This window comes from Eschrichtius robustus, chromosome 17, assembly GCF_028021215.1.
Source record: "Eschrichtius robustus isolate mEscRob2 chromosome 17, mEscRob2.pri, whole genome shotgun sequence".
NCBI classification, from domain to species: Eukaryota; Metazoa; Chordata; class Mammalia; order Artiodactyla; family Eschrichtiidae; genus Eschrichtius; species Eschrichtius robustus.
In genome coordinates, this window is record NC_090840.1 from 2,859,177 (window position 1) to 2,872,194 (window position 13,018).

Consider the following 13,018-nt stretch of genomic DNA (forward strand, 5'->3'; position numbering starts at 1 on the left):
AAAAAATTTCAGATTACTATATACACCAAGATAAACCAAGGAAGATCTCATCCTATGCTAGGACACAGCTCACCAGTTATTTCTGAGAAGTCTCTTATTTTACTCATCTTAATACACCACAAAATTAGAAGTTTATCTTTTTTACAGTTAGTACGATTCTAGGTACCATTTTTCCTTCGAATTAGGTTTACGTTCTTAAGAAATACCTGTGGGAGGGAAGAAGAAAAATGTCATTTATGACCTAGTTTTTAACATATTTAAACATATGCATAGTTTTAATATAGTTATATTTTATTTTATTTTGTTTAAAGAATCTGTGGACTTTTAATTTACAGTCAAATCCTGAGAATGTAGATTAATGTGTATGTGGAGGGGACTGATCGGTACTTTTAGAAAGTTTAAATGATGACTTCCATCATTAAAGTTTTAAGATATCTGCATAAGCCAAAAAATGAACTTGACATCACCTAAATAACTCAAAAATATTCCTAAAATTTATTCATCTGTAATACTCTAATTCCTTGTTAAATACTTGGAAACAGATACTATCAGAGATGACTCCTCCAGAAAAAAACTCACGAAATCTCCAAACTCTGCAATTCTAAAGGGGCCTGTTTATCAGGTCTGTCCTCTATGAATCTTGTCCCAGGAGAATGTAAGTTTGCATAAGATATTTTAAATTATAATACAGTACTTGTTTTTTTGAGAAGTTTTCCAGTTATTAGGTTGCTTTTTGGACTTTGTGTACATTTACTCATTCGAATAAAATATATCAAAACAAAGAACAAGATAAACGTGGCTTGATTGATTGATTGATTTTTTTTTTTAAACATGGCTTGACTTAGGTCACTTCAAGAGCCTAATGAGCTTTCTTGATTTACTCATGTTTTGCATTATTCAAAAGGTTTGAGATGGGATGAGAGTAACTGATTTGAATATCCTGCCACTGAACACTGAAATGATCTAACTTATTTTCTTAATCTAAAAAAAGGGAAATTTTTTAGTTCAGCAACTTTAAATATGCAGAATTGAGTGCCAATTATTATTATTAATTTGTAATTGCTTTTTCAATAAGAATAAGAAGAGTAACATCAACAATAGGTCAGAATTGTCTCAGTAATTGTCACAGCAAACCTATCAGATGGGTAAGTAAATCCCCATGCAGTTATTTGGGATAAATTAAGTTACACTGGCCAGATCGAGATATTCACAGATACTTCCAGACTACAGGTTCTCCAGGACTTTGATTTCCACCCTCGAAAGGTGAGGAACTTTAAAAGGGACTTGTCTGGGGTACTGGAACGCTGACGACACCCCCCTTCCCCGCTCCCACCCCCCAAATGTTGACTCTGTACTACACCAGAAAGAACTGCTGATTAGAAAGATATTTGCAAAGAAATGAACACCTTTCAGTCTTTTGTACAGACTCTACTTTTGTAAATAAATGTTAGAATTTGCTTTTCATTTATCTAGGTCATACAAATACTTTATTGCCCTAGGTCTCCTAGGGTAATTTAGCCAGAATGAAAATTCTGACTTAATTTCACTCTGGCAAAATGCGTACATGTTCATTACATGTTTGATTGTTTGCTTTTTCTTCTATTCTTCTAATACTTCCTCTCTTATTTTAACCTATATTGCACAAATCAAAATTTTAGGGCCCTACTTTTATTATATCCACTTTTATTATACTTCGACCAGTTAAAAAAAAGGTAGACCTTTAAATAGTTTTGTTCATCTAATGTGTATATGCATACGGTTTCTGCACAATAATGACATAACATCAAATGTTGAAATATTTTAAAAAATCACTGAGGACTCGTAAGACTGCCAAAAAGCTGTTTCTATTAATTCAATCACTGTTGAGGACATTTTTTATTAATTCAATAAACCATTTAGACCAAGCTTTAACACTAAGTGGAAAATCCACAAGTTAAGTTCATTTGGTGGTGCTAAAATCAGCTTCCTGGGCTTTTAAAATTGTTCAAAATTTCTTAAGAGAGTCAGGCTGTTAAACAGAATAAGAAAAATTAATAAATACATACTCACATGTAGGTCTTCTATGCCTGTGAGCACAGAGGACTCACTGCTAATCTTTTGAGCAATCTAGCACATCTTTTGTAATCTAGGAAAAACATTTAAAAGTAAATTGTGTATATGGTCACTACAAATGTGGGGAAAATCATGTTAAATTGTTGTCTCTAATTCTTAATAATGATAGCTATAACTTAATAAACATCTAATATAGCAAGTTCTTAACCTGGATTTTGTCATTAATTCTCCTGATGATGTAAGCAGCTAGATGTTATTGTCATCTTCACTTTAGAGATGAGAAAACAGCCTCAAAATGTTAAGAATCTCATAGCTGGTAAGCAGTTTCATTCCAAAGCCCAAAGTTTCTCCACCCTGCTGTGCTACGACTTAATCATTCAGCCTAGATGCCACCAAGATTCATTTTCTCTAGTCATCAAACACAAGTAGTTTTTGAAAAAATCATAACAACTCTGACTCAACATCCCAAGTAAAATTAAATATCCCTCAAGATGACCAATTTAGTTAAAAAAAAATACAAAACCTTTAAAGTTCATTTTCTTTAAAAAGAAACTTTAGATTTAGAAAGGAATTTAAAAATAGCCAACTGAGTTACCACACTTAATGATGATTTGGGCAGTTTAAAGGGGAGCATTTAAATATAATGTTTGGAATTGCTATTTAGTTCAGTAACTTAAGAATCCAAAAGAATTCATTAGACAACCTTTAAAACGCACGCTACCGTTATTCAGAAAAGTCTATCGCTCAGCATATAAATGATGCGATATGAAACTACTCGTAAAAACTTAGGGGGAAATTTTGACTTACACTTCATGGTCATCTTTTGTTTTTTCCATTTATATAAGAGAGTGCCTTACTTATGCCAAGGAATTTGATAAATGATAAAAGGTTTATCATTTACCAAATGATAAATCCTGACAGACACTGTGGTCCTTAAGGAAATCTGGCTATTTTCAGATCTGTCTGAAATAGTCCCGATTAGAATGCGGTTTCATTCCTCACGGTGTCAACAGAACGCACACACCTTAAGTTTAAGCACCGTCAATATTATAAACAGCACGTCATACAATGTTTAGTCTATTATTTCCCACTCACAGACAGCTGAAGTTTAAAATCACATGCATTTACTGTTGGATAACGATTTTTTAAAAAGGACAAAAATGACCCAAGTTACTTACAAGCTGGTGTTGAGCAATCCCTGGTGTTGTGGTAGAGCCTGTGGAAATGCTTGCTACACTCGGCTGAAAACGTGACCGGCCCTATCGGACAGGCAAAGAACGCTTACGATACACATAGGTGTGTTTTCCAATCAAATCTGCCAGCACTTTATGGATAGAGATAGTATAACTGGTTTACATCTTTCCATGTCCTTAAAAGACCTTGCCTGCGGGCACGTCTCCTCCCCCAGACTCTGGGGCAGGCAGTGAGGTGTAATCTGTGAAAAACAATCGAAATTCACTCCACATTCTCAACATCTCACATAATGGAACATAATTCGATTTCAGGAGAACTCCTCAGACTAAGTAAGAGGGAAAAGCTCTAGACAGAAAAAAAAAAAATCTGCAGAGAGCAAATCAAGTGGATGTGAAAGAATAAAAAATAAATATCCACGGTTTCCACTTTCTGTTCTTCAGTTTTTTATTTAATAGGAATGAATGTTTATATGCAGAGACATTTATTCCATTTTCTACTTAGAGTGATTTGTGTCAAGGATGACCGTAAGGTGGACGGGGTCTTGAGACTTCCATTACTTTCCCCACAAACCCAAGACAGTCCTCACCAAGATTCATCCCTACATCTGGAGTCTGCTTTTTATGGACGTGGTAGAAGTAGGGGAGCCCACAGTGCCACTACCAGGGTTCTAGAAACATCAGGAAATTTCTTACACTTCCCAGTGCCTCAGGAGGGTCTTCACCCCCTCGTTCCAAAGTTAATTAACCAGGTGGCCCTGGGCTTTGGTCAAGGGGGAACCCACATCTTTCCCAGCTTATAGCCTGAGATGTAAAACAGGGAAAGGCGGGGGAATGATTAGGAACAGAGTAAAGGTCAGGGTGCACGCTTTGAATTAAGTGATTTGCTAGAACATGGGGCACAGGATGATTGTAATGATTCACCAAGTTGATACGAAGAACCAAGGAGTGTCGTGGGCGAGAAGGCCACCGGTGCTTACCATGTGACATATGGAAGGGAATCTGCTCTGCCCCGTGCGGAACACTTCCGCTGCGTCGCTGGCCGGGAGCACAGCTAAATCCCTAGCACACCACGGAGGACGCATCGTGGAACAACTCCACCCGCCGCCCAGCCACGCTCTGCCCGGCGGCCACGCACACCCTTTGCCTAAACTGGCCGCCCGGTCCTGCCCCAAACCGCACCACGTGTCCAGAGGATTGCTTCTGACCAGGGTGCCTCGCGCATCCGGGAAAACCCTACTCATCCTTAGAGCCCAGCATATACATTGTGTCCACGACAGCCTTTTCTGGTAGTTCTCGGCAAAACTGTCCACTCCCTGTGTCTCCCTAAAATCCTGTTTACACTTCTATCATTCACCCAGATCTGCTTCACATCACCATTAAAACAAGCTAATAGCATTTGCCTACCTCCCTGACAGGACCGTGAGCCTCTAACAGACATTTATTTTCATATCCTCCGTGCCTCATGGAGTAATAGGCTACAATCTTTTTATTTAATTGAATCACGGATAAAGTTCATGCCTACCTGTGAAATGCTTTATGAATTTGTCTTTTAAGTTCAAATCTCTTGGGAATATTTCTGAAAAGAAAAAAAAAGTTTAGAATTTCTTGAATGCATTTTCATCATTAAAAAATACCCTTATAAACACTAATTCAGACGGATATCTGCACCCGTGTTCATTGCAGCATTATTTACAATAGCCAAGATATGGAAGCAACCTAAGTGCTTGTTCGTTGTTCACTGATGGATGAATGAATGTGGTATATATGTATACAACGGAATAGTACTCAGCCATAAAAAAGAATGATACCCTGCCATTTGTGACAACATGGATGGACCTAGAGGGAATTACATTAAGTGAAATAAATCAGACAGGAAAGACAAATACTACATGATTTCACTTACACGTGGAATCTAAAAAACAAAACAAATGAACAAACAAAACTAAGTTCACAGAAACAGAGAACAGAACAGTAGTTGCCAGAGGGGAGGGGCATTGGGGAGGAAGCAGAATAGGTGATGAAGGAGGTCTTGAGGTGTCAACCTCCGGTTATAAAATAAATAAGTCACGGTGGTGCGATGGACAGCATGAGGATATAGTCAGTAATATTGTAGAGCACATTAGAAAGTTGCCAAGAGTAAATCCTGAAAGTTAACTATGTACGGTGACGGATGGTAACCAGACTTCTCGTGGTGATCGTTTTACAATGTATACAAATATCGAAACATTATGCTGTACGCCTGAAACCAAGGTAATGTTGTATGTCAATTTTGCCTCAATAAAAAAGTTTTAATATCCTTACAAGTAGACTATAATGACAAGCACTAAACACATGAGCTTGTGGTTGTTCATGCAGCTGATTCCAAGTCTGTGTGTCCAGCCCTGGCCAGGGTGACGGGCAGAGGTGAGGTAAGGATGCTGACCTTCCTGTATGAACTTTGTCTAAGGGTGAGGAGAAGGCCAGGATTTTAGGCAAGGGAGTGATACCATCAGGCTTCATTTTTAAAGATCATCATGCCTGGTACGGAGGGGCGAGAATAGACGCAGAGACGATAAAAGGTTTACAGAGAAGTTACCGTGCATCTGTCGAACAGCGCTGGCCTGTGGAGGGGTTAGCAAACTGCCCTCAGGAGTCATCCTGCCCCACGCCTGTTTCTGTAAATAAAGTTTTATTGGACCACAGCCATGCTCATTATTTACGTGTGGCCTACGCCTGCTTTCGTGCTACGATGCAGGGGCAAGACATTGTTGCAGAGATTGTATGGCCCACCAAGCCCCAAATATTTTGAAAATGTTTGAAATAGAGAAAGGTCGCCAGTGCCTGCTCTGTCGCATCCTATTTGTATTCAGCTAAAATGGTGATTGTCTGCAGAGAGGCAACAGGGACAAGGATTCTGGGGGTGGGAGGGAAGGGAGATATTTCAGTGCATACTCTTTTCATTAACTTTAACATTTTTTAAAATTTATTTATTTATTTATTTATTTATTTTTGGCTGTGTTGGGTCACCAGGGAAGTCCAACTTTAACTTTTTTCAACGTAAATCTGTTTTCATTTTTCAATAAGCAACTAGTTAATTGAAAATGAATCTGTATTTAAGGATTAGATGCCCTGGTGATAACTTTTGATGAACAAAATATCAGATGAAGGACTGAATATGAGAGAACTACCCCCAACAACAAAATGAGACAATTGAGCTCTGATGGAAAACAGTCTTTAAAATCGGCTTCCATTATAGAAATGGGAGCCACATATGTAATTTAAAATTTTTAGTAGCCACATTTTAAAAAGTAAAAAAAAGTTGAAAAATTAAAATTAATTTTAATTAAATTAAAATTAAATTAATACTTTATTTAACCCATTATATCCAAAATATTATCCTTTCAATATGTAATCAATATTTTAAAATTACTAGTAAGATAGTCTACATTTTTTATACTAAGTTTTCAAAATCCAAGGTGTATTTTACACTCACAGCACACCTCAGTTTGGACCAGCCGCAGTGCAAGTGTTCAGTACTCGTAGGTACCCAGTGGTTACCATGCTGGACGGCACAAGAATAGAATGTAGGCTTCACCCCTCTGGTATCTAAGGACAACGGTATAGGAGATTACGTGTACAGATGGATTAAAAATAAAAGGATCCCAGGACTTCCCTGGTGGTGCAGTGGTTAAGAATCCGCCTGCCAATGCAGGGGACACGGGTTCGAGCCCTGGTCCGGGAAGATCCCACATGCCACAGAGCAACTAAGTCCGTGCGCCACAGCTACTGAGCCTGCGCTCTAGAGCCCGTGAGCCACAACTACTGAGCCCGCGGGCTGCAACTGCTGAAGCCCGCGCGACTAGAGCCCGTGCTCTGCAACAAGAGAAGCCACCGCAATGAGAAGCCCACGCACCGCAACGAAGAGTAGCCCCCGCTCGCCGCAACTAGAGAAAGCCCACGCGCAGCAACAAAGACCCAACGCAGCCATAAATAAATAAATAAATAAATAAATAAATAGTTTAAATAAATAAAAGGATCCCTAGGTAATGCTTGATGATTATCCTGGAACAACTTGAATAACCTATCATCTCATTCATCCAATTTATGAAAATTTCTAGTTTTCATTTAACCAAAACAGTTACCATCTGCCACGCTCAACAATTTTAAGTTTACAATAATATATTTTTAAAGGAACAGCCTTGCATATTATGTATATAATGTTGGCAAGCTTATCTCTTGTACCTACTTCTTGTTAAAAATGAGCAGAGATCATGTGAAATAATAAAAAAATCATAATACACAACAACTAGAAAATAACAGAAAATGTTTAGTGTTTGCTTTTACTTGCATATCACTTAATATCTTACCATAAAGATAATTTGCTCTGCCATGATCGATTCTTTACAAAGCCATGTTAGTGGATCCTTAGTACCTTTGGAGGTACTGAAGGGCATTACTTTATGTTTTAATCTAGCATTTTTCATGTACTTGAATTGAAATGTTTGTTATATAGTTCCCTGAGTTATCATTTCCTTTAGTTAAGAAGCTGGCATGATTATTCTCCTTCTAAATATATAAAAACAATTCTACTTTCAAAAATAAGAGCTAGATTTATTACATCAGTGCTGAGAGAATCACTGAGGGAAAATATAAGCATTTGAAAAAAATTCATGTTTATTAATAACTCCGTTCCATGGGTCTTCTGGGAGCTTGTAAGAAATATAGAATTTCAGGCCCAGACCTATAGAGTCACTTTCACAAGAACTCCTAGAAGATTCATTTGCACATTCAAGTTTGAAAGCAGTAATCTAAATGTTCCAAACAAGATACAAAACTTCTTGAATATTCAACAGTGAATTACTTCATAATCAATAAGTTATAATATTATTACTAATGTATTTGTAGTCTGTGATTATTAGAAGACAAGACACAGAACTCTTTCCAGTAAAATTATGTCATCATGGGGGGTTTTGTTGGTGGTGTTTTGAATTTTTATCACTTCTTTACTTTCGGGCACTACAGGGTGCTCCAGGCTCATCCTGAATCACTTCCTGTCTCGGTGTTAGTATCAGTCATTTCTCCAAGGAGCCCTGGTTCCTCTTATAGAGAATGGTGTTAGAAACCAAAGTCTGGGAATTCCCTGGTGGTCCAGTGGTTAGGACTCGGCACTTTTACTGCCTAGGGCCTGGGTTCGATCCCTGGTCGAGGAACTAAGAACCCACAAGCTGCGTCGAGGGCAAAAAAAAAGGAAACCAAAGTCTGGGTACCAGGTGTGCTTGTTGCTACTGGGGCATGGTTGTTTCCAGGCCCGCGCAGCTGACGGAGCAAAGAAACATATGTGTGGTATGTATGGGCACCCTGAGTTTTAATATACCTAATGTTTAGATTATTTAAAATTGTACCACAATACTTGCTAAAATATATTTTTGGAATGTACAGTATCTGTAATATTTCACTGATAATATTACAAAGAATTTAGGATTTAGATTATTTTTTTTTCACACGGAAATAGCTGCAAAGACATCATGCAGGAAGAGGGCCTGGAAGGAGAGGTGAATTCTGACAGGCAGAGATGACAGAAGTACGTTCCAGGAGCTGGCAGAATAGCACAGACAGCGGCTACGGCATCTGTAAGGAGTAGGCCCAACCCATGCGACCCGCACCCTGTGAGAACCACAGAAGGGAAGATGGGGCAGGTCACAGGGGACTTAAATGTCCTGCCTTCAAGAGAAGTTAGGGCTTTTTGGGAAAATCCAGAGAAGCCACTGCAGATCTGTGACTGGGGAGGAAACAGCCTGGCACTACTAAGAATATTCATTTGTACTGAAATTAACACAACATTGTAAATCAACTGTAGTCCAATATAAAATTTTTAAAATTTTTTAAAAAGACACTTAAAGCACCTACTTTTCAGCACTTAGGATAAGATCAACCTAAGTAATATGTATTTTATTTTTTAAATTACAATTAAAATGATGTATTAATCTAAAAAAAAAGAATATTCACTTGTAATTGTTTGTAAGAACCTCTCCAAAATGGTCTTCACATTCCTGCCTTAAGCCTCATGCCAGCAAGATTTTACATTAAAAGCAAACAAACAAACCCAAAAAAACCCAGCAATACAAATCTGATTCCATGAAGCCTGCAGAAGAATGTAAATGTTCAGTGACATCTCTTGAAAAGGCAAAGCTTTTCCATCAAAACTTTCTAAAAGTTCCCCTTATACTTCCATCTCCCGAATTTCATACCAATTCCTTCTCTGTCCCAAATTCCTCCAACCCCCCTCTCTAGCCCCACCACTGCCATTTCTCAGACATCTGACTCTGTTTTCATTTCAGTGACGAGTACCCCAGAGCTCCCTTTCTTTTGCAGAGTTCTGGGAACGATTCTTTGCTCCATTCTGCCAGTGTGATGGTCAGACAACAGTGGGGAGAAGGGATACAGGTTATGAAAACACACACTTTCCATGCTTAGCCCAATGAGGCAGCCCAGCAGGGGGCACTACCCGAGTTAGGGAGACAGTGTGACATTGTCCTGAGGCTTGAACCAGGGCGATGGGCAGGACAATAAAAAGGAAGGATCAGATTGTAGAGACATTGGGAGTGGGGTTTGGTCATTAACCTGAGCTCCTTCAGCACGAGTCAATAATGTTGGTTAACTTCGTATTCCCACGCCCATCAGAGCACGTCAGGTGTGTGCTGTGAGTGGCTAGATGAACTGATGGATGGGTGATGTGTGAACAATGCATGGGGCGGGGAGGAAGGGGGGCCGGGGATGGTGAATCCTGAGGGTGATGGGTACCACTTCTCACACCTCCTCCTTCCCAGGGGCCCCCTCCAATTCTAATGGCATCCTCGCTGGTCACCCTCTCACCTGAGGCTTCCCCACTTACTGCTTCCCCTACTGGGCCGATCCCTGCACCTCGAGCCTCACGGGAGTGTTTAGGGAAGCCGCTGACCTACAGAAAAGGGCGGCACCACAGCTGCAGGTGCAGCAAGGGTTTCAGAGCCCAGAGCCGCATGCGAAGGCCCAGGTGATGGTGTTTACTATGTCGCAGAATCACGGGGTCAGAATTCCGGAGGTACCTGACAGGGGTGACAGTCCTTAGCCCCCAGAGCCTGGGAGATGTTTCAAATGAGCTGTGACCCCCGCCACACCCGAGTGTACCTGTGAGGACCACCTGGATAGGGCCGGCTCACGTCCTTGTTGGTCCCTGACCCATGTCCGAGTGTCCCCTTGACTTTCACAGACCCATATACAGATGTGAAGAGTCACCTTTCCTCCTCACGTCGTCATCCAAAGCCTACATCACAAACAGCTGGAGAAAGCAGCCGATGTGGAGCACAGATCACTCTCTGCCGGGCTATGTTGTTTTTTTTAAACTTTGGATTGTTGCCACTTACATTTTAACTTTTAATAAAATATTCTTTCTCCCTAGAAACTCACTTCGGTAAGGCTTCAGCCTTTTACAGCGAAAAGATCTGTTAAACTTCAATGACTCAGGTCTGAATTAATGTTACCACAAATGTTCCTGCAGTTGGAGACTTTCTCCCACTCTTTTACTTTCCAAAGTGACATTCCATTCTGAGATAAACATTGGGGCCAAGAACAGTGGCAAGTCCGAGGATGCGAAGGGTGTGGTGCCATCACTGCATCACTGCGGTGGTCACCGTCCCTGCCCAGCTCCCCTCCGGGAAAGCCCTGTGCGTCCCCAGCACCCTGGAAAGCCCTGCCCAGCCCTGGACGAGGTCCTGGAGCTCAGTGACCCGTCTCAGCTTCCTGGACCTTCTCCATCCCCTGCCTCCCCTTCTGCCCGTCACTGGCCTCCTCTTTGGGTCTACCTGTGCGCCAGCCTCCCCGCCTCCCCACCCAGAACGTGCCCTCAGAGCGCAGACGCCTGACTGCCCGCTCCCCTGGGTGGCCTCGGCCTCTGCATGGTGACTGGCATGTAGCAAGCACTGGAGGAAAATTTGTGCAGCGAATATGTATATATTTATATCGTAACTATCATGAAGGAAAAATGGTCCTAAGAAACCCCTCTCTGCTTTGTTCAAAGTGAAGTAAGAGGCAGAGGAGCGAGGAGATGACAGCAAGGCTGCCGTGGGCTGCGACCTCTCGGGTGGCCCCCGGGGAGGGGCGCCTACTGCTGCCCGTGTCGCTCCGCAGGTGCGCGGGCTCCCGGCAGAGGCGCGTCTGAGCGGCTCCCTCCTCCTGCCCCGCCCCGGCCTTGCTGCCCTAAGCGACCCGCAGCCCCGTCGGGCCGCTCCGCCCCGGGCTTCTCACGGTTACTCCTCGTTCGGCCGCCTTGGGGTGTCTCAGGACCCCTCGTGTCGCCTCCTTTTTCTCCTTGTTCTCGTCCCCACCACGCGCTGGGCAGCTCAGTGGCCAGGAGCCCGGGCGCCCGGAGCTGATCCGGGAGCCGCGGCGGCGGGTGCAGCCTGCTCAGCCGCCCAGCCCTGCGCCAGCCCCGGGGGGCGCAAGGGGGCGTCCCGGCGCGCGACGCCAGGGACCTGGCCCAATCCCCACACGCGGGCTGACCACCTGTCCGCCCCGCCTCGGCTGCTGGGGCTGAGCCGCCTGTCCTCGGGCTCCGGGCCCCGCTTCCGAGGCCCGGCCTCCCTCACGGGGAAGGGGCGCACGAGCCGGTTCTTCCGCGGGATGGGTTTCTGGATACTTACGTCTCGGCCGCGGTGCGTCTCACCAGCTCCTTGCCTTTCCCCGAGCGCGCGCCGTCGGCGGCGAGGGCTGCCGGCCTGTTCCCGCGGTGCGCGCGCCTCTCCGGGCCGCCCGAGTCCCCCCGCCCCGGGCTCGGCGCACGGGGCCGCGGGCGCGGGGCTGCTTACCTGCGCTCCGGGAGGCCGCGGGGAGGGACCGCCAGGGCTTCGGCTCCTCGCCCGCGACGCGCGCGCCCCTGCGGCCCCCGGGCCTCCCCTGGGTCCCGCGCGGCGACAGGACCAGCGCCAGCAGGAGCAGCGCGGGCAGCCGGGCGCTTGGCCTCGCCGGTCGCATGGGCGCGCGGGAGCGGCCGGAGGGAGATCAGGCGGGTCCCGGGCGGAGGCGGAGCGTCCGCGCCCCGAGGACGGACGGCGGGCGTCACCTGCGCGCCTCGGGGAGGGACGCAGGACGAGGACACGGGCGGGGACGCGCGGCTGCCCCGGGGACCTGGGCGAGGCCCAGCTCGCGGATGCTTACAGGTCCGCGCGGCCTCCCCGACGGCCCCGCCTCGGCTCTGCGGGTGTCCGGGCTCCCCGCGCAAGGCCGGCTCTGCCCGCCACCCCGTCCAGCCCACGGGGATCGACAGAACCAACTTCGCGGCCGGGACCGAGGAGAGCAGCGCGGGAGCGGCGCGCGGCGGCGGAGACGCAGCTGCTGGGAGGGAAGGTGCGGGTCCCTCGAGCTCGAGCCCCGCCCCCAGCCCCTCGCCCCGCCCCCAGCTCGGAGCTGGCGGAAGAAGGATGTAGAAACGACCGTGGGACAGGGACTCCCCATCAACTCTCCGTCAGGGAAAAACACCCTCAGACCATATCATCTATGGCTGAAAGTCTGTCCTTTTACCAGCCTCTCTCTGTTTCCCCAGCCCAGTCGACCACTTTTCTGCTCTGTTTCTATCAGTTTGACCTTTAAAAAATTCCATATGTAAGTGATATCATGCGGTATTTGTCCTGTCTGGCTTATTTCACTTAGCATAATGCCCTCCAGGTTCACCCAAGTTGTCACAAACGGCAGGATTTCCTTCTTTCTCATGGCTGAATAGTATTCCAGTGTGTGTGTATGTGACGTCTTTATCCATTCAT

At 44.5% G+C, this 13,018-nt stretch overlaps 1 protein-coding gene and 1 non-coding gene across 2 annotated transcripts; one reads left to right on the top strand and one right to left on the bottom strand.

The window, feature by feature from the left end:
• Positions 1 to 2,060: 2,060 nt before the first annotated feature.
• On the bottom strand, positions 2,061 to 12,233 carry ALKAL1 (ALK and LTK ligand 1). The gene is made up of 4 exons (XM_068526281.1): positions 12,068 to 12,233; positions 4,768 to 4,821; positions 3,231 to 3,311; positions 2,061 to 2,125 (listed from the first exon to the last, which is right to left on the bottom strand). Exons 1-4 carry the CDS (start codon positions 12,231 to 12,233, stop codon positions 2,061 to 2,063), a joined length of 366 nt encoding a protein of 121 aa, XP_068382382.1.
• On the top strand, positions 8,362 to 8,434 carry TRNAK-UUU (transfer RNA lysine (anticodon UUU)). Its single transcript has one exon. It is a non-coding gene; the product is annotated as a tRNA-Lys (tRNA).
• Positions 12,234 to 13,018: the final 785 nt, after the last annotated feature.

Coding starts and splice junctions, on each gene's coding strand:
- ALKAL1 (XM_068526281.1), bottom strand. CDS start 12,233: ATGCGACCGGCGAGGCCAAGCGCCCGGCTGCCCGCGCTGCTCCTGCTG. Junction 3,312..4,767: donor ATTCATAAAGCATTTCACAG/GTAGGCATGAAC, acceptor CCTGTCCGATAG/GGCCGGTCACGTTTTCAGCC. Junction 2,126..3,230: donor GGATTGCTCAACACCAGCTT/GTAAGTAACTTG, acceptor TGTTTTTCCTAG/ATTACAAAAGATGTGCTAGA.